A 27,241-nucleotide genomic window follows, 5' to 3' on the forward strand; every position below is an offset into this window, starting at 1 on the left:
GAGCCCTTGGGGGGAGAGGAGGCCCCAGGAGGCAGAGTCCTGCTCAGGTCAGCAAGGGACTGTAGCTGGGCAGCTCCTCCCAGGACTTTCTCAGAGTCACCCTCTCAAGACGTAATGCTTACGTCCTTCCTGACCATCCTTCCCTTCTTGGCCTGAGGAGCACCAACTAGTCCTGGTGGTATCAGTCCACACACAGTACCTCCTCCAGGAAGCCTTCCAGACTTTGCAGGGCTGGCTAGGAGCCTGCCCAGCTCTCCCTGCCACTGGATCTCCCTTAGTGCCCTGCACCTGGCCATGATGGTTTGGCCCCCTGCTCTATCAACACATACCTGAACACATACCATGGCAGTCTCTTCCCACTGGCCTGGGCACCACGGGTGGGACAAGGGCTATGTGCAGCCCAGGTCCAGCTATGCCTTGCACAGGTAAGCACCCGTAAATGTCAGCTGTTGGTGGAAGGATCTAAAACACGTCAAACGCCAATTGGCGGAGTGCTGATTTTGCTAACAAAATGGACCTGCTTTTTGTGTCATCTACTTGAACAAGGTCTGCTTTGATCTTTCAAAGGCACTTTCAAAGTGATCTTGATGGAGGCTCACGTGATGGCGAGGGAATACACACCGCTTACAGAGTTGGCTTTCAAGCTGGATAGAATGCTTCATACACATGTTTTAAAAGAGAAGACCAATTTATTATGGAAGCTGCAGCCTCATGATGCCGTTTTCCAGGTGACACACCCGTCCAGCTGTGTGCCCAGTTCCCGGGGTTAGGGAGGAATCCAGTGGTCCGCTGAGCCTCACTGAGCAGAGGCAGTGGTTCTGCAGCCCCTGGGTACTCAGCGCAGCCTGGCTCTCAGCCCTGTCCATGGCCTTGGGTTCAGCTGCCAGGCTAGAGAAGGCTGGGGAGCCAGGGAGGATGGAGTGGGCAGGGGTGAGGTTGCAAGGGCCACATTAGCAAGCCCACCGATTCTGGTCTGCAAGCCCCCCATCTTGTTTTTGCTCCATTCCCTTTCTCCAGGGTTGCTGCAGGACCTCGCACTGCACCCCCTTTAGCCTGCAGAGGAGGTGGGGTCTTACACAGTGCTTCGGGACTTAAAATGTCCACAGGACTCCCCAATGTCCTGGGACTCCTCAGAGTCCCAGGGGTCTGGGGAACTGGAAGAGGTCCTGCCCTCTGTGCAGATGGCTGAGGGCACACTGGTGGCGGAGTGTTGTGTCTGCACTGACCCTGAAGGTCTATGGCAGGGCTGGAACTCACACTGGGTCTCCTGGGTCCCCAAGGAGCCACAGTGCCAGCAACTGAGTCCCCATTGCCCCAGCCCTTGGGGCTGTGCAGGGTTAGGGGTAGGGGGGCTATGGCAAAAACTCCTCCTTGACAGGCATGGGGGAGGGGGTGCCCAGGAGGCTGGTGCTGCTGGGGCACAGGCCCCCCAGGGGTGGCCCAGCTGGGCTGGGGGTGCCATCGAGGGGTGGTGGTGGTGGTGGTGGTGGTGGCTGTTGCTGCTGCTTTTTCTTGTTCACTTTGCGTTCCTTTGCGCGCCGGTTCTGGAACCAGATCTTTACCTGCAGAGTTGGACAGCAGAGGTGAGATGGGTGTGGGCAGAGGCCAGAGGTGGGCTGGGTGGCAGGGCTCAGCTCAGCATGGCCTTCATGGGCTCCCTCCTGCTCCAGCCAGCCAGACCCACGGAGCTTCAATACTACCCCTGCTCTAGAACCTGGTCCCTCCCCCAGCCTCAAGGTGCCCTTGTCTGTAACCTCCTACCTCCTTGCCCTCCAATATGCCTCCTCCAGGAAGTCTTCCTGTGACTGCCCTTTTAGACTTCAGCAGCACTGATTATAGCCAATCAAATGACTGTGTTCTTATTTTTGGGGGGATATTGGGCTTTGGTGGGGAGGACATGTTGACAACACCTCAGTGTCTAACGTGTGACCATGGGCTAGAGTCTTGACCTCTCTATTCTCCCTCCATTGAGTTCTGCAACCTGCTTGGCAGCCTGGAGGTAAGATCCCCCTGTTCTGCTCTGGTGGGGCGGGGAGGCCCATGCACCTGCCGCTCAGTGAGCCCCAGGGTGGCAGCCAGCTCGGACTTGCGTCGGATGGTGATGTAACGGCTATAATGGAACTCCTTCTCCAGCTCCAGGCGCTGGTGGTCGGTGTAGACCACGCGATACTTGTCCTTGGTCCGGGTCTTACCTAAAAAGCAAAGGGGCCAGGAGCAAAGTTGAGGGTGGCAGGGGGAGCCTGCCAAAGGTCCAGGTGGGGCCCCTGGGCAAGAAGGACAACCCAGGCTCCTTGAAGGGAATCCCAAGGTAGGCAGGGGCACACATGCCAACCCTGGGCTCTGTCTGGGCTCACACCAGCTTCCCTTGTAGGAAGCCGAGCACGAGGCTATGGTAGGAGAGACATGCAGCACACCTGTGTCCCGACCAGCCTGGGCAGGACTCAGAGAAACTGTTTACCTCCTCCCACCCTCGCAGCACTCCCACCACAACCCAGCCTTCAGCTCCTGGGATACAGCTTTGGTTTTGCCTGTTCTGGGGCACCCCTGCAGGGTAAGTACTCCCCTTAGGCCCCTTCTGGAGGCACTGAAGCTGGGAGTGGGAGGGGACCTGAGGAGGAGGGCGGCTGGTGGAGTTGCTGGCCAAGCTGAGGCTTCCAGCTAGATGCCACCCCCTTCCTCTCCCCAAGCTGGTCACTGCCCACCAGCTCCCAGCTCCAGGCCACAGTTGTAGGATTGGCTGCACCCCAAGAACTTCCAGGGAGCCTGTAACCAGCACAGCTTCTAGGGTATTCCTGTGCAGGGAACCGGAAGGCCTGGGTCTAGACTGCATTGTTTTGTTTTAAAGATTTGTTACTTTCTGGGCCTGGTGCAATGGCTCAATTAGCTAATTGTCTCCCTTCAAGCTCTGGGCTTCTGTATGGGTGCTAGTTCGTGTTCCAGTTGCTCCACTTCCCTTCCAGCTCCCTGCTTGTGGTCTGGGAAAGCAGCAGAGATGGCCCAAAGCCTTGGGTCCCTGCACCTACGTGTGAGACCTGGAGGAGGAAGTTGGTTCCTGCTCAGCTCTGGCCATTGAGGCCACTTGGGGAGTGAACCAGCGGATGAAAGATCTGTCTCTCCTTTTCTCTGTAGCTGCCTTTCCAGTAGAAATAATATCCTAAAAATATGTTTATTTATTTCTCTGGGATGCCAGCTGTTGAGCTACGGTGCTGGCCCCTGCACCGTGCATTGTCGGAACATATTTTTATTTACTTTTATTTGAAAGGCAGGGAGAGATAAACAGAGGCCTCCCATCAGCTAGTTCGTTCCCTAGATGCTATCCACAGTCAGGCCTGGGCCATGCAGAAGCCAGGAGCCTGGAACTGTCTGACTGTCAGACTGGCTTGCCTTTCAGGCTGCGCATTAACTGGAAACCACGGCAGAAGCAGAGCTGAGACGTGAACTCAGCACACTGTACGGGGTGTGGGTCCCAAGCAGACTCCCCACCATATTCTAAAATTCTACCTTACAATTGGCCTGTTTAACAAGCTCCCCAGGTGATCCAGTTGGAGGGCCCTCCCCGACCCGAGGCACCCAAGGCACACCTGGTATGTTAGGAGTGCTTAATGGGGAACGGCTGCTTCCTCCTGTGCCTGAGGGGGAAAGACCCCAGAACTGGCAGTGGCAGGGCTGCCGGTGGACACCCGGAGGACCTGTCTGGACCTCAAAAGGCCCTTCTCACTTGGTTCCGAGGTGGTACTGGACTGCCCCAGACCTCCCCCTGACCCCAACAGCTCCACACTTCTGCCTGTGTTCAGGCTCAGAGAAGCCACTGGGCCCATGAACACTCAGCTCCTGCTAAGAGCTGAGCCCCAGGGCACCACAGTGAGTGAAATAAAATAATAAGTTTCACCCCTGCCCTGGGGAGGGAGATGGGCACAACGAATGTGAATATGGAAAAGATTTGACAGGCAATCCAGAAGAAAAAGAAAGCGGGCTGGGGGGCGGCCATTAAAGAAAGTGGTCCCGGAAGGGGAACTGAAGCCAAGACCTACAGATGGCGAAAGGCAGGGTCTTGCAGTTGTCTGGGGGGGAGGCTTCCTGTAGCAGCAACAGCTGGTGCAAAGGCCCAGGGGTGGGAGCATGCGTGAGGAAGATGGGGGGACGGGGGCAAGTGGAGGGACGTGGGGTTTTCTCCTGTCTGGAAGGGAACCATGGCTGCATTCTAGGCAGAGGGCCCCAGGGGTGGCATGCAGGGTTCAGGTTCCTGTGGCTGCTGCATGGAGGACAGGTTGGCGAGTGGCAGGGCAAAGTCAGGGAGACCTGCAGTAATCTAGCAGAGAGAAGGCTGGCATGGAGGTGGGGGTGGGGCTTAGGTGGGGTCAGAGGTTGGCCTGGACAGGGAGGGTTTGAGTCATTCTTGGCCAGGGCTGCGTAGGGACCTGGCTCGTCACCAGTTTCTCTGCAAGAAGCTGAGCACATGGTTCACATAGCACATCCATGTCCCACCAGGAGTGGGTGGTTTCAGAACAGCCATTTAACCCTCCCTCACCACACGCACAGTGTCCCCAACACGGCCAGGGTTGTCGCCTCCCTGGGTCATAGCCCTGGCCCCACCTAGCCCTTGGCATGCCCTCCATGGAGCCTGTGGCTTGGTCAGACAGCTCTAGGCTTGCCATGAGCCAGCCGGTTCCAGTTCCAGCTGCAACTCCAGCTCCGTGCAGACAGGCAGGCAGTGGTTGCTCCCTGGCACTGTTCCTTGGGATTTCTGCTGCAGCAGTGGAACCAAAGCAGAAGGTGCTATAGCCAAAGCCCTCAGGCCATGGCCTTGGACCCAGCCTGGCCTCAGGAAAAGGGCTGAGGGAGCAGCTACTGACGCCTTGGCTCCAGAGAGGACTCCTCCTTGACCTAGAAAAGTCAATGCTGGCTCAAAAATGGCTCTGCGTGTACTGGCACCCCCAAACCAGAAGGAGACTCTTCCCATCAAGGCTCAGGAAGAGCTGGGGTCTGTGTCAGAGGCCTGCTGAGTCTTTCCAGCCCTCCTCAGAGAGTCAGCATCTTAGCCCTGTCCCAAGACCACAACCCCTGGCCAGGAGCCCTTAACTGCCCCTTAAACAGCAGAGCTCCCTTCCACTGCCCAAGGGCCATCCACCTGGAAGCCAAATAACTGGGGGGGTGGTTGGAGGGCTGGTGGCCAGTCAGGTTTTTCCCAAAACATTGAGGGCTGGGAGTAGCTGGGACTTTAGCTGAACTGGGCTGTCCAAGCTGTCACCCTTGCTCTCTGGGCCCATATTAACTTCCATGTGGCGAAGCTGCTGGGAGCATGCAGTTTCCCTGCTAAGAAAAAGCAGCCTTGCCAAAGAACAATATGTGTGAGCCTCAAAACCAGGGACTTGCACAGCTGTCCAGAAAGTACTAAGGACAGCACCCTCCCTGGAGCTGCCTCTGACATGCACAGATCCCACCTCTGCACTCTGACCCTGACCATGAATCCTACTTCCAGGAACTGATCCCAACCTGAACTCCCCAAGCTGGTGCCATTTCTCAGAGCACAGGACCGGAAAGCACGTGTGTGACTGCAAGGAGAGAACTGGGTGAGTAAGAGATGCAGACACGAGAAGGCAGGTGCATGAGGAGGATCCAGTCTAGCAGTTACGATGCTGGTTAGACATCTCTGTCCTATACCAGGGTCGCTGGGTGTGAGAACTGGCTCCAATGCTTGATTCCAGCTCCCTGCCAAAGCTGCCCTGGGAGGCACTGGGGATGGCTCACATGATTAGGTCCCTGCCACCTGCATGGCAGACCCTGGATTGAGTTTCTGACTTCTGACTTCAGCCTGCCCACCACAGGCATTTTGGGGGAGTAAATCAATGGATGGGAGCTCACTCACTCTGTCAAATAAATTTAAAAACAGTGTGTGCCAATACAGGCCAAATTATAAGTTACATGGTGGTGGTGGTGGAAGCCAGTCTATGGCACGCTGTAAATGGTGATAACATTTATGTGTAAACATGGGGGAGAAGCACACATACTCATATGTGTTTGTGTACCATCCACACAGTTCTTTCTGGAAGAACACACAGGAAGCCAATAACAGGGGCTGCCTCTGGTGAGAGGCCCTGGAGGCTGAGGAATGGGGAGCCGTGCAGGAGTTTGCATATGCAGATAAGAATTTGTATTTTTCAAGATGGGAGTCTGGGCTCTGCTCCCTGCTATGGACCAGAACTGAACTGTGGACTATCCCAGACCGGCCCTCTTTCCCTATCCTCATGGCACTTGTGTCACTTCCCTAGTGCAGAAGGGAGTAGGCAGGGCAGTGCATGAGAGTGATGGGGTGGGGAGAGGGCCCAGACCAATGATTTACAGGCCCCCAGGCTGCTGAGGCTAAGGGGGAAGTCCAGGCTTCCAGAACAGGTGTCTGATGAGGGGTTGACCACACCCAGCTACCTAATGAGTAACCCTCTGGGCCAGATGCCAGTATGAATGGATGGGTGGGAGGTGAGGAGTCCCCCTCCGGATTTTTAGGAGTGAACTAGGATAACTCACTGATTGTGAGTTCTTCTCTCTGCCCTAGCTGGTGTGGCTCAGGCTGCCATGGGGGTAGTGGACTCCCTATCTATAATGTGTGGTCAGAGAGGCATGGGAGGCCCCAAACCAATGGCTGCACCTGCCTGAGCTGTGGCTCAGAAGCACCTGGGAGGTGTTCTCAAGCTCAGATTCTGGCCTTAGGGGGGCTGAAGGGGGCTCAGGAGCATGGCACCTGAATACTTTCCAGGCGACCTGATGGGTAAGGTTGTAGGGGTCAACAGACCGTGGGGATTGTGTGGCAGTGTCTCCCAGGCGGGGTGGCCAAGGACACAGTCCTCGCCTTGCCTCGCTTTCTGTGTGTGTGTATGGAAATAACTGCAAGTCAGACAACAACCACCATGGAGCAGCACCAGGCCCTTTATAACTTCCCTCTCAACAACCCTGGCGTTGAGCAACTGTTACTCCTATTTCACAAATGAGAAAACTGAGGCCCACATGTCAGGCAGGTAACCAGGATTCAGGGACAGCAGAGACTCCCACGCACAGCCTAAAGACTCCTACGGGTGTGTCTGACCCCGAACTGTGCCAGGGACCACTTGGGGCATGCGACCAGCTGGTCATGGGTGCAGGGAGAGGGCCGGGGCTCTGGGAGATGGATCTGTGCCATGGGCGGCGGCGAGCTGGAGGCTGGTGATTTATAAGGTCCCATCCAGCTTGGAAACACGAAGCCCTCAGTGTTTGTTGATTCTCTGGCTCTGTGTGTTACTGTTGTTGAAAGAATCCCCAGACTCATTTCCCAGCCTGAGAGTCTAGACACAGGCAGTGGCCGCAGCAGCCCGAGGGGAGCCTCCCCACCCAGCCAGGGCCAGGCGAGGACAGTGTGGCCTCTGCTCCAGGAGGCCATGAATGGCTCCAAGAAAAATCAGGCAGTCCTAGGTCAGCATTTCTCCCGCCCTCTTCCTGTTGGCTCCTAGCCCCAGGGGCGACGAGCTTGGCCCCCCTGGGAATGGACCACAAATCCAGCCCTGAACCCTCTGTGAGCCCTTCCTGATGGCTGTGGTCTCAAGTAGCTGTGCAGGAAGCACTCACTCACCCCAGCTCATGCTCATGCGCACACACACACATAGACAGTCATACAAACACATATTCACACACAAGCACACATATATACTCGCAAACACACATATACACAAGTACACATATGAACATATTCTCATCCTCACACTTACATTTACTCACACACAGATATACACATTCACAGACACACACATACTCACACAAGTGCACAAACATATCCATACATCTACTCACACAGATGTACACTCACACATTTGGTCTTGTTAGAAATACCCATTCCCGGGCCCCATCTGCAGCATCCTCATCTCAGATGCTCCTGCAGGTTCTGAAGCACCAGCCTCAACAAGATCCCCATCTGAGGTCATCTGTGTGGCCTTGAATAAGCCCCTCTTCTCGGGGCCTCAGAAGAGCGCTGGGCGTTGGCTCCATCCCTCCTCTAGACTCCGAAGTCCTATGTGGTTCTTGGTCTGCCCCTAAGGACACTAGTGACACCACAGGGAGGGCTGTCCACTCTTCTTCCTGCCCGGTCCCCCTGACTCACGGTGGGGAGGGCAGAGAGCATGAGGGTTCACCCATGTCTGAGGATGACAAAGAGAAGAGCAGGGGCCTCAGGTGGGTGGGAAGGAACTCAGGCAGGAGGGGGATGAGGATGACACTGTGAAAAGTCCCCTTTCTCCCGATGAGGACACAGGTCTAGAGAGGCTGCCGGGCCAGCTGCTAGGGAAAGCCCACAAGCAGAGACCGGGCGAGATGGAGTGGGGCCTCTCCCCCAGCCCAGGAGTCTGGTTCCTCCAGGGCTAGACCTTTTGGGGGCCTGGTAGAGGCTCCGGGAGAGCCCTTTGCTGGAATCTGAACTAAGGGATGGCGTGCCTTGATTGCTTGTCGCAGCTGAGCCCCTGGTTGGCTGTGAGCCTCAATGTTCCTGTCTGTTGAAAGGAAATGAGGATCCCGGTTGTGGACTGTTGTAAGAAGAGGTGAGCAAATTTGGGACACAGAGTAGGGAAGGAAAGAGAGGTCTTTGGACAAAGAGGTGGGCATCGCCCAGGGTATTGAGAAGGAGGAGGAGGAGGCAGTGCAAGTATGTTGAGCATGCAAATAATTCTAACACGAAACATATGCAGTAGACACATTAGTCAGAATAAAAAGGCAGCCGAGGTGGCAGTGTACTCTCTGGAGGTCTGGAAAGGGCCCGGGTCTGGGAGGTGCAGTCCCTGCGCCTGCCTGGAGACAGAGGCTTGGACCGTGTTCGTTCTTGGGCTGAAGGACTTGACCAGGGGCTGGACGACTCTGCTTGCAGACAAAGTGGATAGCACAAGCAGTCCAGGAAGGGCAAAGAACTATTTGTAGAAGCGGATGTTGGAGGGGCCCTTGGGAGAGGCAGGAATGTCTTCTAACAGGGAACTATAGGGAACAGAACATGCTGGCCCTGGAATGGGGAGACAGGGCCAGGCCACCAGAGGGACCTGTGACCTCTGTCCACTCATGTCATGGGTGCCTGGAACCTCCGTGAACAGCCCTGGTGGCACCAGCTTCATGACAGGGGGCAGATGTCCTTCCTCGGTCTGTGGCTGCGTGTCTTGACTGACCTGGCAGTTGCCAGCTACCGTGTCACAGCTCCACACTTATGGTATGGGGCAGGTGTGGGGCTGGGGTGTGTGTGTATCTGTCTATCCAACCATCAGGCTGGGCCTCAGGACGGAGTCCAGCAGCCTTAGCTTCACCTTCCCACCATCACCCTCCTTGCCATTCCATTCTCATCAACAAAATCGTGCTCTGACCCGGCTTTGGGAAGCAGCACAGGGGAAGGAACTTCCAGGTCAGATGGATTAGAAGGTGTCAGCACAGTCCAGCCGCCCATGCCTGTGGCTGATTCCTTTGCAGTTACTGAGATCCAGTGAAGGAACCAAGTTAAGGCAGGAATTACTAATAAACACCAGCAGAGATGCTGCTGACAGTAGAGCAGACATGAAGGAACCAATAGAAGCTACATGATTCCTCAATGGGACAGTAAGGACCCCGGCAGCATGGGCAACTGGTCCAGGACTCCACCCTCAGGGTTGTTTTACAAATATTCTTCAGTGCAAGAACTTCTAGGGACAGGTGGCTATTTACATTGAAATCAATTCAATGCGAATTTCTGGCCATTTTCAAGGGCTCAAAGCCACAGTAGCTAGTGACCTGCTTGGAAAAAGCAGGAAGATTTGTTGGACAATGCAGTGTAGGCAACTCCCACCAGGGCACCCCGGCCAGACGGTGTTGGGATCAACAGCCAAGCTACCCTTCTGCCACCTGTCCCCTGGCTCCAAGTCTGTTCTTCCTTAGCCATTCCATGGGGTACCAAAACTACAGCCCACTCCCCACCCTCAGCCAGGACAGCTCTTCTAAGGCTTTAAAGGGTACCCGTGTCCCTCTGGACCTCCAGATCCCAGGCTGAACAGTGTGCAGCCTGTCCAAGTTGCTTCCTGGCACAGGCACCCAGCCACTATCCCGCTGGGCCCTGTTGTGGTGGGAGATGAGTGCAGAAGGCTGGAGTCTCATGTGCAGAGTTGGAGGGGCCCTGGACTCCAGCTCTTCCTACCCCTGACCAAGCTGTGAGAGCCAGGCAGATGCGTTCTCCTTAGCCTCCGCCCCCTTGCTACTCAGCTTACCTGCCGCCTACCGTATGCCTGGCCTGCAGGAGTACTTGATGCACCCTTGTGGAAGACATAAGCCAAGCCTGCCACTTCCTTATCTTGGCCGTTCTGGCACTCCCAGGCCCATCTTCCTTGCCCCTGCCTAGGTCCGCTCTACCAGTTGGTCCCTTGGCCCTGCCTTCATCACACTTTCTTCTGTCTATGGCTACTGCTCCCGCCACCACAGCCCTATGCCAGAAGAAATACTGAGTGCTCAACACAGGCTGGTTTGTGTGACCATTACGGTGGTAGAGACACACTACTTTCTAGTCACTCCCTCTTTGACAGGACAAATGGATAACCAGCAGATGAGCTGACCATGAACTGGGGTTAGGAGCATGCAGGGAGGCCAGCAGTGGCTGGGAGGCAGGCTAAGGTATCAGGGTTGGAAATAGTGCAGGAAGCTGCTTGCCTGGGGTGGGGTGCGATGGAGGCAGATCCCCTGGGGGAGAGGACCTCTAAGACCTGAAGGCTGAGAAGGAGCCTCTGTGGGACACATGCGCAAGGGTGTGCCAGGAAGCATGATGGGCATGTGCCCAGGCTCTTGGTCAGGCACAGCACAGGGAGTGGCAGAAATGCCAGCTCCCCGGAGGTGTATACTGATCACCTTGTTCAGGCCATGATTCAGCACCTGGAAGAGGGTTTGGCACATGGAACACTCCCACCTGCCTTCCTGGATGAATAAATGAGAGATGTATAAGGAGGAGGCAAGGCAGCAGAGGGCTTGGCTTTGATTTCAAGAGCAATGGGAGATCACTGGAGGGTGCTAAGCTTGGAGTGGCAACCCGGGCTTTCACGGGCACCTACTCTTCTCTCTGTAGGTGCAGGGGTCTGCCTGGGGGAGAGGGAGTGTGACACAGTAGCTGGGAGGTCTTTCATCGAGACAGCCCTGACTTCCAATCTTTCAAGACAAGCCTGAGAGGTCAACCATTCGGATGACTTCCCAGTACCAGGCCTGCCCCTGAGGCTAACAAGGCTGCCTGGGCCCTGGTGAACATCCCCTCAGCTCAGAGCAGCATCAGCTGCTAAAGCAAGGGGAGGGGAAACCACCCGACCAAAAAAAGCCTCTGCCACCTTCTATCTGGGTCATCCCACCTCCCAGCTACATCTGAGAGCTGAGGTGTCAAACACAGCTTCTGCCTTGGGAAACAGCTTTCAACAGCCCGGCCCCTGCTGTGCCTCCCCTCCCTCTGCCTGCACCCAGGCTCTTATAACTCCTTCCCCAGCTGTCCTCCTTTCCCCCCACCTGAGCTGGAATGCACATGGGCATACTGTGTGCATGGCTGTGGGCTCTGGGCCCGAGCCCTGTGCCACATTGCCTGCCTGCGTGAGTCTGCCAGGGTAGCTCACCCTTATCTGCAGAATGAGGCTAATAATAGCTCCTAACACCCCTGAAGATTGTTATCACCCAGGTCAAGTTCTTGGCTCAGTGCCCAGCACATGAGGAGGCTTCAGCCAATGTCATAGTTATTATTTTTTATTAAGATGTCTTTTCATTGGAAAAACAGCTGTACAGACAGAAGAAGAGACAAAGATCTTCCCGTCCTCTAGTTCACTCCCCAAATGGCCACAATGGCCAGAGCTGAGACAATCTGAAGCCAGGAGCTTTGAGCTTCTTCTGGGTCTCCCATGCAGGTGCAAGGTCCAAGGCTTTGGGCCATTATCCACTACTATCGGCTACAAGCGAGCCACAAGCAGGGATCTGGATTGGAAGCGGAACAGCTGCAACGTGAATCAGCACCCATATGCGATTCTGCACTTAAAGGTAGGAGATTAGACAGTTGAGCCATTGTGCTCAACAATTATTATTAAAAAAAATAATGTATTAGAAGTCACAGCATGAGAGAGAGGTATCTTCCATTTGCTGGCTTACTCCTCAGATGGTAACAATGGCCAGTGCTGGATCAGGAGCTTTACCCAGGTCTCCCAGTTGGACACAGGAGCCCAAACACATGGGCCATTTGCTGCTGCTTTTCCCAGATCATGAGCAATTGGACATGAACCAGCACCCCCATGGGATGTGATGTCAGAGGAGGCTTTATTATGAACTCTTTCTATACACAAGGGAGAGTGAATATGCGACTGACTAGGACTAATCCTTGGGGCATAACAGGAGGTAGCTGGCAGGATGCACAAGACAGTGACAGTAGACAGTGAGTGATAAATGTTGTTAAGCAAGATCCTGCTATGGTGCTTAGAAGGGAAGCACCTAGAAGAGGTGACCTTGAGGACAGACATCATTTGGATTGATAAAGATGTAGGAGAACAAAGGGCGGGCAGTGCAGGGGGAGGGCCCAGACAGAGAGTAAGAGGTGTGATGGTGTGCACCTGCCAAGGACTGGCAAAGGTGGTCACTGAGTACCATGCGCTGGCCAGGGTGGCTGTGCTTTACAGGCACACAAAGTGCAATGTGACTAGCATCCTCCTATTTTGACGGAGGGAATCCAGACTCAAACAAGTGGTCCAGAGTAGCTTGGCTGATGACACAACTTTCTCACAGATCCCACCTGTCCCCATGAGTGTCTGTCTCTTGGCAAGCTAGTGGGAGTACGTGGCCCTAATCCTGGGTTGGGGGCCAGCCCTCAAGGGCTCTGAATGCCTCAGAAATGGAGCTGGGTATTATAGCAGTGCAGTGGGGGAGCCATGGAATGTTCTACTTTAAAAAAATCTATTAGAAAAAGATATCTTCCATTTGCTAATTCATTCCCCACATGCTCTCAACAGTCAAAAGCTGGGCCAACCTGAAGGTAGGAACTCCTTCCGGGTCTCCCATGTGGGTAGCATCACCTGCTGCCTCATGGGATCTGCATCAGCAGGAAGCTGGGGTTAGCAGCTGGAGCCAGGTCCTTTGGTATGGCCTGTGAGCATCCTAACCAGCATCTTAACCACCAGGTTCAATACCTGTTCCTGTGGAATGCTGTTGACCAGATGGCATGGGTATGATCTGGCAATTGTAGCAGCAGGTGAGAGGATGGATGGATGGTGCATTAGAGAGAAGCTAAAGAGAAGAGGTCAGGTTTGTGGCTACCACAATGGGCCAAGGTAGAGGGCCTTTCTAGCCCAGGGGCCTCTGTTTTTACACCTGAACACTGGAAGGGTTACACCCAGACTCAAACCCTGCAGCCATACAGGCTTATCCAGTAGTGAACGCCCCCAGCCTATGGCCATCCTGCTGGGCCACCCGCCTGTAAAGGAGCTAAGTCCTTGACATGGGGGGGAGGGGGCTGGAGGAGTCTCCCAGGGAAGAAGCTGGCTTTTACATGCAAAGAGGGAAAATCAAACACTCCTGGCCCATAGTCCCAATCCCGTGGAACTGACCATTTGGAACTGGTTAATATGTGGTGGAGAACCTTAGCCTGGTTGGCGCTCAGCAGCTTCTCCTCCATCCTGCCATGGTCTTTGCCGCTCCTCAGAATAAAGCCAGAGTTCCTGCCCCAGCTACTTCAACCCCAAAGGCTTCTGCCACCAGCCAGAAATGCTTGTCTAGGCTGTGACCTGCAAAACCTGGGTCAAGGCCAAGGCCAGACCTCAACTCTCCTCTGTTCTCCCAGAGAGGTCTTCTGTCCTCATACTTGCCCTCTTCGTGTAGCTAACTAATGTCCTGGTCACCTACTAAGCACCAGGCTCAGAGCTGGAGGCATCTGGGATACAGCAAAAGGTCGAACAGACACATCTTTGGATGTGGGAACATACACACACACACACACACGCAGAACTGACAGTACGGCTGGGCATAGGGCAGAATCTGTGGGCAATCAATGGGGTCCCGTCTGGAGATGTACCCATTAAACTAAAGCCAGGCATGCAATGACTCAGAGCAGAACAGTCCTAGGGCAGGAGACAGGGGTAAGATTGCGGGGTAGCGGGAGGCTGAGGGTAGACAGCCATGTTGACTTCAAAGAAGACTCTGGAGTTTGTTCTGAAACACAGGCAAAGTCTAATCCTAACTCCAGCCCAGCTCAGCCCCTGCTTAGGTAAAACCGAACACTACTCCTTAAGAATCCCCGGCTTCAGTTTCTCCATGTGTACACCTAGTCTCTGTGCAGCTCGGATACCAGATGCTAGGGACTCAGAATGGGGCCGCAGGGACTGGCCGAGAGGAGCAGCAGGCTGGGGACCGGGCTGGGCGTGGGGCACAGCGTCTCTGGCATGGGAACGGCATGCCCTGGTCTTTCCTCAGCTCTCCCAGACAGGAGCTGTCCACAGGAACCATTCCTGGAAACCACCTGGGAAGAGCTTAGGCCAAAGAGGTGGGGGGTGTGGCCTCCCTCTCAGGGACAGGCTAAGGCCCTGCCCAGCTCCCGTCTGGGGAACAGGAGATGCTGTGGCAGCTCCTAGCCTGGGGAAGGCTGGGATATCCTTGGCTACTCTTGAGGCAGCCCCTTCTCTGGAGCTTTGGGATCCCCAAACCGCCCTTTTCTGGAAACAAAGAGGGAAATGCTTTGGCCCCAGGCAGAGTCACTTGTCTGCCTGCAGGCCAAGAGTTTACAAAGGTCTTTCCAGACCACAGGGGCAGCTCTGAGGCCCAGAGAGAGCAGACATTACAGGGCTTTTTGCCCAGGATCCTGCCAGACCTTTGATCCACACTGGTCCACTCCTTCTGCCGGTGATGGCCTCTCTCCAAGTCCCATCTGTAGGGAACATTCCCTGTCCACCGCCACAGTCACCTGACCAGCAGGAAGCGGGAAGTGGAACAGAGAAGCAGGAAACTTTTCTCCTCCAGGATTCCCACAGCCACAGCTGCAGGATGCCCCAGCCCCTTCCTTTCAGCTGCTCCAACATGGGGCCCTTCACCTGCGGCTGATGGACAAGGATAAATCCTAGGTCTCTCTAGGGAGTTGTGTGTATGTCCATGGAATTTCTGCAAGCATGCACAGGTCCAAACCTCTGTGTAATCTCCCTCTCCTCTCATTTTTACAGACCTGATTTAGGTCCCAGCCCCACCTTCAGCTGTATAGATGAAAAACGGGTCTGCTAACAGGACTTGCTACTCCACTGTGAGAGCTACATGGGCTGGTGCAGGTAAGACCTTGGGCCGGCACAGATTAGTAGTGGTTGCTATTTCATCAAGGGCCTGGTCCCCAGATCTCCTTAGAGGCAGACTGTCCTGGCTCCGCCAAGAAAGGAGGTTGTTATTAGTCAGAACCTGCGGCTGCCCATTGAGCCCTCCTAAGCATCAGCCCTGGAAGGAGATGGGAGGAGGCGGAGTGGAGTGTCCCAGTCCTGCTCACAGCCAGGGGAGGGGGAGGAGGGGCAGGACATCAAAGGGTGGGCAGGCCGGGTCCCGCCCCCACAGCCAGGTGGCCTTTGTCAGGACAGGCCGGACACTATCTGGACAATGCGTTGTCGTGTGTTCACTTCCCGGCCAACAGGAGTCACTGCCGAGCCCAGGCACAGCATGTTACATGACAAAAGTGGTGGTGGGGGAACCCATAGAGGAGGTCAGGCCGCCCGGGAGGAAGCTGGGCCTTTGTCCCCTCCCCTCCCCTGCCTTTGAAGAGGGTGATCAGAGAGGCCTGGGGGCAGGAGGCTCACAGGCTCTGGGGCCAAACAGCAGCCACCTTCCCACCTTCCAGCTGTTCCAGCGTCCCCTCCCCCAGGGTCAAGAGTTCAGGGAGCATCCCGGAGGAGCAAGGTAGGGACCCCCGGCACTGATCTAACCAAGGAGGGCTGTTACTCAGCTCCAGTGCTCAGGCCCGGCAATGGCCTGGCTATCAGCCCCAGAGAGCAAGAGGGGTCTGTCCCTTGCTCCTTTGCCCTGGCAGTGGATGAGATGGGTTTGGGATAGTTGACGAAGTAATGGAGGGAGCCCCCACTCCCCAGGGGCAGAGTTGCTAAAAGAGCCTCCAGAATAAGAGTCTGGGACCTACCTATATAGTTTCTACCTTGCTTGGCAACCACAGGGCCATTGCTTTACTTGGGGGGTATTGGAGGTTGGGATCAGAATTCTCCCTCTTAAGGAGAGAGGGTTAGCTTGTGCTTCCTAATGCCCTGATTTGGTGAGGGCTGCGAGGTGAGATTCTAAAGAGGAGCCCTGAAACGAAGCTGCCCAAGAGTGAGGGGATCAGAAGGCACGCTCTGGGAAGCCGAACAAGGGTGCGGGCCGTCCAGGGGATGCCCTAGCCTATATGGGCACCTGCCAGTGCCAGGAGAGGTAGAGGCCCTTGTAAGCGCGCAGGCGCCAAGAGGAGTCCTTACCGCTGCCTCCGCCGCCTCCCGCTGCCACGCTGCGCCGCATCCATTCATAGGGTGTCCGCCTCTGTGCTCCAGGCGATGATGGGCCGCCCGGGCTACCCAGGTGCTGTGCCAGGAGGCCAGGGCCCGGCCCAGGGGGCGCAGGCACTGGGCTAAAGTCCGGAGGGGGCCCAAATGCAAGTGGGGCTGAACTGGCAGCAGGCACCGTGGGGCCAGAGCCATAGGTGGACACCCAGTCGTCCTTGGGTGCAGTGAAGGGTGCTCCCCAAGCCGTCGAGGGTGTGGGGGCCGGCTCCACGTGAGAGTAGCCGGTGAAGTCGGGGTACTGAGAGGGCGTGGGAGGCGGGCCTGGCGGCCCGTAGGTTTGTGGGCCCAAGCCAAGGCTGGCGGGCCTGGCGGGGCCGGGGTACACCGGGGAGTCCTTGTCGAGCACATAGCCCACGTACATGGTAGCCGCGGGGTCCCCCACGCATGCTGGGCCCCGGAGCCGCCTCTGCCGGCCGCCCCGACGACTAGCAACCGCTCACCTGAACTCGCTGGCCCGTCCTCGGCTGCCGCCCCACCCAGGCCTTTTATAGCTCCGGGCTGCCCGCGGCCCCAGCCCAGGCGGGTTTGCATTTCAAAGCGGGGGGAAGCCTCCAAGCCGAGAATCAAAGGGGGAAGCCCGTCGGGGGTGGGGGTGGGAGGTTTCAAAAGGAGACAAATTGCCGCCCCGAGCGGGAGGTGGACACGGCGGGAGGGGGGCAGGAGCGCTGGCTAGGCAAGGGTGCCCCCGCATCGGTACCTGCGGGACCTGCCTGCTGTGCGGGTGGCTTTCCCGCGGCCGCGGGTACGCGCTGCAGGTGCCGTTTCGCATGCCTAGGGGTTGGCCTGGGGATCTGCGGAGGCCTGACCCTGGCACTCCGCAGTGACCAGCAGCTCGAGGGGCCGACTTCCACCAGGGCTCCTGTCTGTAAGGTAGCGGGTCCTTCCTCCTGGGAGGGAGAGGGCGGGCTGGGTCACGACCCCTTGGCTTGCCTGAAAGCTTGGTGGTTTTCCCGTTTCCCACCTAGGAGCTTGCACAGAGGCGCAGGCATGCAGGAGTCTGCCTGCCTGCCCTGGAGTTTTGTCCCTGGCTGTTTTCTGGAGAGAAGTTCTCACTGGCTGGCTTCTGGGACCATTCTGAGGAAACGTCCCGAGTTCTCTTAATCACTCTACCCTTGTATGATTAGTGTTCATTGTGGATTGCTTTTAAGCCACACAAAAGCAGAATTGCATAACGAACTGTCTAGCTTTAGGGTTGCATAGCTCAGCTTTCCTGATCACCTAGGTGTTGTCACACTAATTTTGTTTTCTCCTCATGTTTTCCTAAGCATTTTAGATTTCACAGTCTTGTCATTCCCATCCCCACGCCTCCCTACTCCCCCCACATTAGCACGTGTCTCTTAAACACACTGATGTTTTCTTGCGTAGTATGCCAGTATCACATCTATCAACAACAACACAAATCGCTGGCTTTTACCTAACACACAGCTGTAGTCCCAGTACTCCAAATGACTTAAAATATCTTTGTAGCCATTGGTTTATATGAGTTGCGATTCATTTATTATAGCTGGAGCACTCTAAGTTTTAAAATTTATTTCTAAGGTTTTATTTTTATTTATTTGAAAGGCAAAGTAAAAGTGCCTAACATGATGGCTCAATTGATGACTCCTTTACTTACAAGAGCCAGGATCACATATACACACCTGTCCCAGTCCCAGCTTGTGGCCAGGGAAAGCACTTTGCATCCAGCTCCCTATTTGTGGTCAGGCACAGCAGTAGAGGATGGCCCAAAGCCTTGGGACCCTGCCTCCATGTGGGAGACCTGGAAGAAGCTCCTGGCTTCAAATTGGCTTTAAGGACTGACTCAGCTCCAGCCACTGTGGCCATTTGGAGAGTGAACCAGCAGATGAAAGATCTTTCTATCTCTCCTTCTCTCTGTAAATCTGCCTTTCCAATAAAAATAAGCATTTTTTTTTAAGAAGAAAAATGCTGGGACCGGCGTGGTAGCGTAGTGGTTAAAGTCCTCACTTTGAATACATTGGGATCCCATACGGTCGCCAGCTCTAATCCTGGTGGCCCTGCTTCCCATTCAGCTCCTTGTTTGTGGCCTGGGAAAGCAGTCGAGGATGGCCCAAAGCATTGGGACCCTGCACCCATGTAGGAGACCCCGAAGTAGCTGCAGGCTCCTGGCTTTGGATTGACTCAGCTCCAGCCGTTGCGCTCACTTGGGGAGTGAATCATCGGATGGAAGATTTTCCTCTCTGTCTCTCCTACTCTCTGTATATCTGACTTTCCAATAAAAGTAAATAAAATCTTTTTTTAAAAGGGATAATGCTAAATCTCTTTTTAAAAAGGGCAGAGTTAGATCTTCCATCCACTGGTTCATTCCCCAAATGGCCACAGATGAGCAGTGCTGGATCGGGCCAAAGCTAGGAGCCTGGAACTCTCTGAGCCTCCTACAGAGAAGGCAAGGACCCAAGCGCTTGGGCCATCTCCCACTTTCCCAGGTGCATTAGCAGGTAGTTGGATTAGAAATGGAGCAGCCAGTACTCCTATGGGATGCCACAAATGGCAGCTTAACCTGTTGCATCCCAACTGGGTATTTTCAATGCATCCTGCATGCCACATTCCCCATCTTGCTAAGGACTGGCAAGCTTTTTGCTGCTAGCTAAGCTGGAAAGTGGAAAGGCTGAGGCCCCACTTGGAACAAGGAGCAGGACTGTGGGGTGTGGGCCTTGTGATGACCAGGAAGCCTTGGGGGAAGGTACTGAAGCCCTTCTAGGGGTTCACGCTCTGACAGTCCCTGTGGACCTGCAAAGATGGGTGGCACCCAGGAGGGCGAGATCGGTTTTCTTGGTCTCTCTATTAAGTCGTCATGCTGGACAGGGTGCTCAGTAGACTCTCAGGAACAGGTAGATGTGTCAAAATTGGGGCATAATTTGCAGAGCCCAGTGCACAATGAGCATGTGAACATAAAGAATTTCAAGATGGTGACCATGGAGTATATTGAGTACAGTGTTAAGATACTGCCAGGGACACCCATGCCCCGTATTGCAGTACTAATCCTAGCTACTCCACTTCCAATCCAGATTCGTGCCAGTATGCACACTGGGAGACAGCACGTAATGGCTCAGGTCTGCCACCCATGTGGGAGACCAGAATTGATTGTCAGGCTCTAGGCACTGGCCTGGCCCAGCCATGGCTGTCGTGAACATGTGGGGTTTAAAGCAGAAGTTTGAAAGGTCTCTTTCCATGTGTGTCTTTTTTGTCTGCCTTTCAGATAAAATGAAAATAAACATGGCCCTGCGTGGCTATACAGTGATCTGGCCAAAGGTGGCTCTGGTCAGGCCTGCCTTTCCATCCTAGCTCAGCCGGGGATTCAGTAAGCCTGGGGCAGCCCCTTTGGCTCACAGGAGCTCTTCCCATTGGATGAGCAGAAGCACTGAGGCCTGACTAAGGAAGGGATGATGAAGCCAAGTTTCCATACCAAATGAAGGCTGCTGATGGGCCACCTGGTTGCCACGGATGTGGATGGAGGGAAGCAAGTGGTCGTGTTGGGGGGATTTTGCTCAGAGGTTCTCTGGGCTCTGCTTAGGACCCCATTTCTCAAGCAGTCAGTGGGGAACTAAGTATAGGGAGGCCAGAGAAGAGGGCCAGAGGATGGGGTCCCATCTCTGAACTGTTGTGTGGTGGACAGCTGTGCAGGGTGGAGGAGTGGAACACCTGGGGTGGGCTCTGAGTGTGGGTATGAGGCAAGGCGGAGACCTCCACAAAACAATGTGGAAACACGGGGACACAATCAGTTTCCCCCCACCCCCATGAAACAAAGGGCTGCCTGACGGAGTGAGCTCACTGTCACAGGAGGCATGCAAGAGGCTGTCGGGGTCTGCAGTGAGGAAAGCTGTGGCAAGATACCCGCTTGTGGGGAGAAGGTGCTTTTTAGGTACCGCTCCCCTTGTCCCAAGAGTAGGTTTGATGGCAGACTGAGAGGTTGAGAACAGATGTGAGTGTAGGAGTTCATCTGTTCAGGTATTCACTTGCTTGGCAAATACTTAGAAACAGAACACTGTCTTGGTATTGGTTAGCAAGGTCCTGCCCTTGGGGGGGGTGCTTCCAGGTGGGGAGCAGAGCCAGGGCTGCATGAAATAATCCCTGATAAAGAGATTGTCACATCTCAGCGAGGAAGGGCCAAGGGGAGAAGGGGGAAGTCTTGCAGGAGGAAGTATCCTGTGAGCCAGAATCCTGGGCAGTGGGAAAGAGCCCCATGGGCCAGGTGCCCCCCCGGTCTGAGGTGATCTAGAATGTGTTTTTTTTGGGGGGGAGTTCTGGATGAGTCTGATGGTCCCAGAGAAGTGAGGAATTGGCAGGGCTCTGGGCATGAGCGTGGGTGATAGCTGGGGACTGGGGCAGCAGAGAACTGACAGGAAACTGAGCCAGTGAGCCCAGGTCCCTGCTGCTCAGTGTTGGTGGAGCAGTCCTTCCACGTGGTGTCCACCTCCCAGTGGGGTAGGCCTCTCTTAGTTCCCCCGCACTTTGGCCTTCTCTCTCCTACCTCAGTGCCCATGTACTCTGTGTGACCGCAGCTGTAGCCTGGGGGCCAGAGCTGTCCACACAGCACCCATCCGATGCCGGCCCCATACCAGCCTTTTCCAAGGTAGCAACCTTGTGCATCCTTATCACAGCCTGGGCCAGGAGGAGCCCCGGGATGGTCACCACTTGGCAGCTGCAGACTTCAGAGTCCGGGGAGGTCCAGCTGCACGTCACATGGAAGACCTGGCTGGAAGTTCACCTTTGCCCTAACACCAAGTTAGCCAAGCAATCTGGTGAGGATAAGCGTACCCCCACCACCCACCACCAGCTTGTTAGTTGGGGTTTTGCTTAAACAAATAGTTGGTTCTTCTTCCTCCTCTGGCTCCTTCATGCAAAAGCACCTCTGATGTTCCCTCTTCTTCCTCCTCCCCCCCCAGGAGGAACCCCCACACACACATCCCCACCCCGGTCAGAGTCCTGGGCAACTGTGGTTGGATACCATCAGGTCCCTTCTCTGAAGGACGCTGTGTTTAAATGTCCCAGGCTAAGAGTCCTTCCTGCCTTGGCCTCTGACCCACTGGGTGGCCTTGAGCCTGGCCTCTTGCATTCCATGTGCCTATAGGGCACTGACTACCTCTGGCAGTGCCAGGCCAGGGTGGGCTTTCCATGGGGAAGCCCCTGAGTACCCTGTGGGCAGCCTCTTCCTCCCTGACAGCCCTTTATCTCTGGGAACAGTGTTTATTGGATCTCGCCTTCCTCTGGCTGGCCCGGGAGGGCCCCTCTTTCTCCTGGAGGCCCTCCCTCCCAGCTGCTCTCACACACACTCGGCCAGGGCCTCCTCAGGGTGGGGCTGTAGAGCCAATGGCCTCATAAAGATCTCAGTGATAACTGGGTCTTTAAATGGGGTTTATGGCCCTGCAAGAGGGAAAGCCCTGGGCCCAGCTTTGTGTTAGAAAAGCTTTGCTGCTTCAGAGAAGCAGGAGGCCCCAGGACTAGCGTCAGGCTCCCTGGGCCCCCAGCTCCAGCCTCTGGAAGCACTTGGCTCTGGACCATCAGTACAAAGGCGTTGGCATAAGGCCAAGCCCAGCCCAGCCTGGAGCTCACTCTGTGACCTCGAGCAACTCTCCTCTCTGAATCTGCCTTGCCCACCTTGGCGGGGGGGTGGTAGTGGTGGCCCAACATGAGGTTCACCAGAGCACTTGGCCCAGTCGCGCCCCCCTCTCTTCCCAGCACCTTACCTCCAGGGGGATGGAGCGCCACCTGCTGGCACTCTGGGCTATTACAAGAGGGCTAGGGGTTCTGGAGAAACACAGCCCAAGGGAGCAGGCACATGGGCACAGTGTCTGCCCCATGGTGCAGAGGATACAGGGAGGCCAGGGTCACTCACAGACTGGGGCCCAAAAGTCCTGAGTCTGGGGGGTACACCCCTGCAGTCCTCCCAACACGCAGAGCCCACTGTGACACCTGCCCATGCCAGCCCACTCTCCACAGGGCACCATGGTGGCCCCGTACTCACAGTGCCCTGTTTAAAATCCTGCAGTGGCCCCTACTGGCCCTTGTGGGAAAAGCCATACTCCCTGGGCCCTGACTGCTGCTCCAGCTTCAACCCTCCCTTGCCCCAGCCATTATTGTCTCTCTATTCACACACAACAAACCCTGAGTCCCATGTTGTGACCTGGGCTCATCCCTCTGCTGCTCTTCAGCCTCTTCGTGCTCTGAGTAAATACTGTGTCCATGATGGTACTCTCCATTGTGTTGCCTATGTTTAGTGCTCAGTTGCCTGGGAGGGTGGTCGCAGGAACAGGTAGGTCTGGGAACTAGAGCGAGAACATCCCATCCCCAGACCTGCTGAATACCCACAAGCAGGTTCTGGCTTTTAGAAGCTTCTGACCACAGAGAGAGAGTGGCATAGTCCCATGACTCTGCTTTGAGGGTAGGAGCCCTCTCTGCAAGTGCTCCAGGCATACACCCTAGCTCCCTGTGGCTCCTGCAGCTCTGAGATGGGGAGCTTACACGAAGGTGGGGGAGAGGCTGAGCAGGCAGCATCTTGAAGCGCTTGTGTCATGGGACCCTGGCAGGCCTTGGTAGCCATGGACTAGTCCAAAAAGAGGAGTCATGGGCATTGAGGTGGGAAATGTGCTCAGATGGCTGCTGTGCCGGGTATCTAGGAGGTGGGGCAGAGTTGCCCAGCCTTTGCCTTACTGGCATCGTGGCCCGGTGCATGGGAACCTACCTGCCCTGTCCAGGGTGTGTACTGGGGGACCTCAGGCAAGTCCCCTCCTCTCCTCGGACCTCTGTCTCCACACCTGGACCATGGACATGTCCCGACAGCCCCTCTCTTGCCTCCGCCTGGGACATGTGTGCTACTTCCTCCTCCTCCCCCGCACTGGGGGCTTGCGCGGGACCAGGCTGGGAGCGTGGGAGAGCCAGATGTGGTGGCCGCTGGCCCCACCGGAATGAATGCTGAGCAGGCTCCTGGGGATTCTTCCACTCCAGATCCCTTCCTGGCCCCTAGCCCCCCGCCCCCCTGAGAGCTGCTGCTTCCGACTCTGACAGGCGTGGGTGGGGGTCTGGACAGGGGGATCTGTCCCCCTTTGAGGAAGAGTATGTACCCCAGCACGACAGCAAAAGCTTCAGTGCAGTTCCCTGTTGTCATGGGCTTTGTGCCTATTGCTGTTGATGGGACCTCCCCACTAGCCTGCGCTCCAGAATACCTGGGATCCTGCCACCACTTTTTTGTGGAGTTCTGTTGTGTTCTAGAAAGTACATAAAGTGCCTGTGAATGTACACCCTCTCTGTAGCCCTGGGAGGCAGGCACATGTGCCCCATCTTTTAGCCGGAAGCACTGAGTGTTGGGGAGCCCAGATAATGTAATTGTTCAGGCTCCCCTAGCTGGAGCTGGCTAGAGCTTGGCTGAAATTGCTGGTGTCAGAGCCCTTTGGGCAGGCCTCCATGCTGCAGGAAGGGGATGTGCTAGACCCCTTCCCAGACCCAGAGTCCCTCTCTGTCTCTTCTCAGGATATGCAAGTGGCATGTCAGAGCTGTGTGAAGCTGGCCTAGGCTCCTGGTGTCTGTGCCAGTGCTGCTTTCCTGTGTGTACTGGCCACTGGGCAGGCTGAGGCCCTGAGCAGGGAGTGTCCAGGCCAAGGTACACAAAGATGGATTGCTGCTGAAAGGATGGAGAATTACCACTTTAATGCCCCCCTCCCTCAATGCATTTCTCTCCCCAAGCATCTTAGGGATCAATCCTGGCCGAGTCTCCCTTGTCCAGCGGGCAGACCCAGGCTCAAGTGTTGCAGTGACCTGCTCAGACCCACATGCTCTGAAACTGGAGAAGCTAGGGGTTTAAGCTCAAGCGTTGTCTCTGGCCCCAGAGCTGAGTGCTCTGCAGGATCAGTGCTTTCTGGATCGGCCAGCCCCAAACAATGGCGCTCACAGTGCTCCACATCGCTCTGCACCTTCCAGCCCTGCCTCCGTCGAGAGGAGCAACATCCTGGTGTCCACCAAGGGTTAATGGTGCTAGGGGCTAAGTGCTTCCAGATGGACTAGTCGGCCAGCCGGCTGGGCTAGCCGGAAACCAGGCGGCTGCCAGCTTCCCCAGGGAGCCACCACCGACTGCCCCCTCCCCTCTGTGCTGCCTCTCTGGTCCCAAGAAGTACCTCTGTCCTAGACCCACTAGTCTTGTCTCCTTCACTGGAGTCCAGGGGAATGGTAGACAGAGCATCCCAAGGGTCTTCCAGCCTGGGGAGCTTCCCACACCCCCATTACATAACAGATGAGGGAAACTGAGGCTTGGGCAGGGCAAAGGCCCTGCACAGGTGAGGCCTCCTGACTCCAAGAACAGCTTCTTCCCCTAAGCTCTCCTGATTGCAGCCTCTGGGCCAAGACCAGGAATGCAAATGGCAGCAGTGCTAAAGAGCAGTTGTGGGTGGCTAAGGGAGTTGGGGGTCCCAGCATAAGGCCTACAGGCTGTGTTGTCTCACTGTTCCCTCCACAGCCCCTGCTGCCAACCTGTCCTGGGCCAGGCCTTCTGCCTTGGGGCACTTTGTCACTTCTCCCGATGGTCTGAGGATCTTTCTCCCCTGTTGGGCAGTCCTGGTGGAGGTAAAACCTAGAGGTGACCACAAGCATGAGCATGCTTGGATGGAACTGCAGCCCAAGCGAACGCCCATGCTGCACAGAAAGGGGCCTGGGAGGGACTAGGGAGGAGTGGGCCAGGCCGTACACTATGTGACCTGGGCCTCAGTTTGCCCAGTTGTACCGCCATGGCAGCAGGGGGCTCGGCTCCCTTCTCTATACTCCCTTACATTAGGCAATGCTTTGTTGGCATCAGAGAGCTGCAGGTGAGTGAACTGAGGAGCAGCAGCAGCCAGGCACCTAGGGCCTTGGCTGACCCCGGGGGAGACCTCCAAAGACACTGGAGAATCCCTGCTGAGTGACCGAGTGAAGGTGCAGCAGGTGACAGGGAAGAAGGCAGGGCCGGGGAGCCATCCACACTGCAGTATGGGTCCCAATGCTGTACACTGTGTGACCCAGGCCTCAGCCCGCTCGCCTGTGCCCCTGGGTCTCCATCCCACCAGACTAGCTCCTGCCAGCTCTGCCCCTGCTGGGTAGGGAAACTCACATCCCCACTCTGGTCCTCAGTTTCCCTTGTCTGAGAAATGGGGACATGGCTTCTCCGTGCATTCCCAGGGCTTTGTGATCCTTCAAGGAATACAGCTGGGGATCTGAAGATGTGTGCTGGGTGACCTTTGGTCAAATTGCTTTACTTCTCTGAGCCAATTCAGCCCTAGGCCTTGCATTTTCCCTCTGATCACCTTGGGGTGTCCTTCTCTCTCTCCCACATCACCTCCCTCAGAAGCACTCTGATTCCCTTAAGCTTCAGTCCCAAGACCTTCTCAGGAGTGGGGCCCCTTTCTTTAGAATATTGTTTGCACATCATACAAAGTGATTAACGTATAAAATCAGCCCGCTCCAGAGTTACTGATTTTCCAACCCCACCTGCAGTTGCCTTGGTGGGCCCTTAGTGGGTCAGATGTTCCCCGTTCCTGACTGTATTCTCCTCTCCCTGCACGCCCCCCACCCATGCCCCAAAGGGTCAGAGACTGCCTGTCCCTCTCCCAGCCCTCAGCGCAGCATCTGGCACATAGAAGCTGCTCAATATAATTGTGTATAACTGACTGGTGGCCAACTCAGCCTGACAGGCGGTCGAACTGCCTTTGCCTAGGGGGAAACTGAGGCCCAGGGTGAGGTTACCCCTTCACCCTGTGCTTCCCCGGGGATTAAGGACCATGGCAAGAGGTGGCTAGCGCCAGGGACAAGCAATAGGCAAGTGAGGCCCGGCCACTCTTTAATAAAAGTGACTCAGCGGCTGGCGTGGGCTGCGGAATTTCTAAACATCCCTTCACATCCTGAGAGAACAGGCGACGGGAGGGAGAAAGCAGAGGGAAAGGAGGAAGAAAAACAAGAAACGGGGAAAAGGGAGGGGGGGACCTGAAATTGAAAACAGACGCACGCGCCCACCCTCCCTGCCCCCCCTTCCCCCGGCCAGGCCAATCAGAGGCCGCCCTGACAGTGGGCGGGGGGCAGGGAAGCCCACAGTGGTGTGAGCTCCTGGGGCTGCCAGAGGCCTGCAGTCCCTGCCCGCCCTCTCTGGGACCCGGGACAGCTCTGGGAGCTGCTTGGAGCCAGGGAGGAGGAAAGAGTCCGCCAAGCCCCTGAGGCCAGCCTGGCCCCAGCAGCCCGTGCCTTGCCCGCCCAGCCAGCCAGCCAGCCAGACCCAGGACGGCCTCTCCTGGCAGCCCTGCTCCTCCCTGAGGATGCTTGGGGTGTAAGGGCTTCACCCAGAGCTCTTCCCCTGCAGCCCCCCAGCCCCACCACTCCCCCGAGTCTTCAGGAGCCTGCCAGGGCCCCCTCCTTGTCCCTCCACGCTTCTGCTGTGCTGCGCATTGTGGGTCCAACAGCCTTTCTGATAACCAAGGAACAGGCAAGAAGGAGGACTTCCTGGAAGGGGTGACAGTCCAGAGCCCGGGACAGTGCCCACAGCAGAACCCTTGACAGCAAGGTAAGTGCTGGGAGAGGTGAGAGCCCTAATCCTGGTGTCCTGTCCCCTTGCCCCAGCTTGTGCCTCTTTGGGTAGGTTAAAAAAAAAAGTGGGAAATATTTTTAACAAAACCAGATGCGAGGAGGCTGGGTGGCTGTGGGTGATGTCAGGACTGAAGGAGCCAGTTCTCTCTTTG

The 27,241-nt window shown here is 55.9% G+C and overlaps 2 protein-coding genes across 2 annotated transcripts in view; one reads left to right on the forward strand and one right to left on the reverse strand.

Annotated features, from left to right (window-relative positions):
- Positions 1 to 1,137: 1,137 nt before the first annotated feature.
- CDX1 (caudal type homeobox 1) lies at positions 1,138 to 16,985 on the reverse strand. Its single transcript, XM_004587539.2, has 3 exons — positions 16,452 to 16,985; positions 2,047 to 2,192; positions 1,138 to 1,562 (listed from the first exon to the last, which is right to left on the reverse strand). The coding sequence occupies exons 1-3, from the start codon at positions 16,894 to 16,896 to the stop codon at positions 1,353 to 1,355; spliced, it is 801 nt and encodes a 266-aa protein (XP_004587596.2). The 5' UTR covers positions 16,897 to 16,985; the 3' UTR covers positions 1,138 to 1,352.
- A 9,506-nt stretch (positions 16,986 to 26,491) lies between these two features.
- Positions 26,492 to 27,241, forward strand: part of PDGFRB (platelet derived growth factor receptor beta) — a 35,875-nt gene continuing 35,125 nt past the window's right edge. Inside the window, exon 1 of the mRNA XM_004587540.2 lies at positions 26,492 to 27,066. The gene's annotated coding sequence lies outside the window, so the exon portion shown is untranslated. The remainder of the gene's footprint in view (positions 27,067 to 27,241) is intronic.

Source organism: Ochotona princeps, chromosome 19 (genome assembly GCF_030435755.1).
Source record: "Ochotona princeps isolate mOchPri1 chromosome 19, mOchPri1.hap1, whole genome shotgun sequence".
NCBI lineage: Eukaryota > Metazoa > Chordata > Mammalia > Lagomorpha > Ochotonidae > Ochotona > Ochotona princeps.

Bases quoted from the DNA above. Each gene is read 5' to 3' on its own strand.
- CDX1 (XM_004587539.2), bottom strand. From the start codon at position 16,896: ATGTACGTGGGCTATGTGCTCGACAAGGACTCCCCGGTGTACCCCGGC. The intron at 2,193-16,451 runs GTAAGGACTCCT...TTTGCTTTTTAG, and splicing joins GGGAGGCGGCGGAGGCAGCG to GTAAGACCCGGACCAAGGAC. The intron at 1,563-2,046 runs GTGCATGGGCCT...CCAACTCTGCAG, and splicing joins TGGGGCTCACTGAGCGGCAG to GTAAAGATCTGGTTCCAGAA.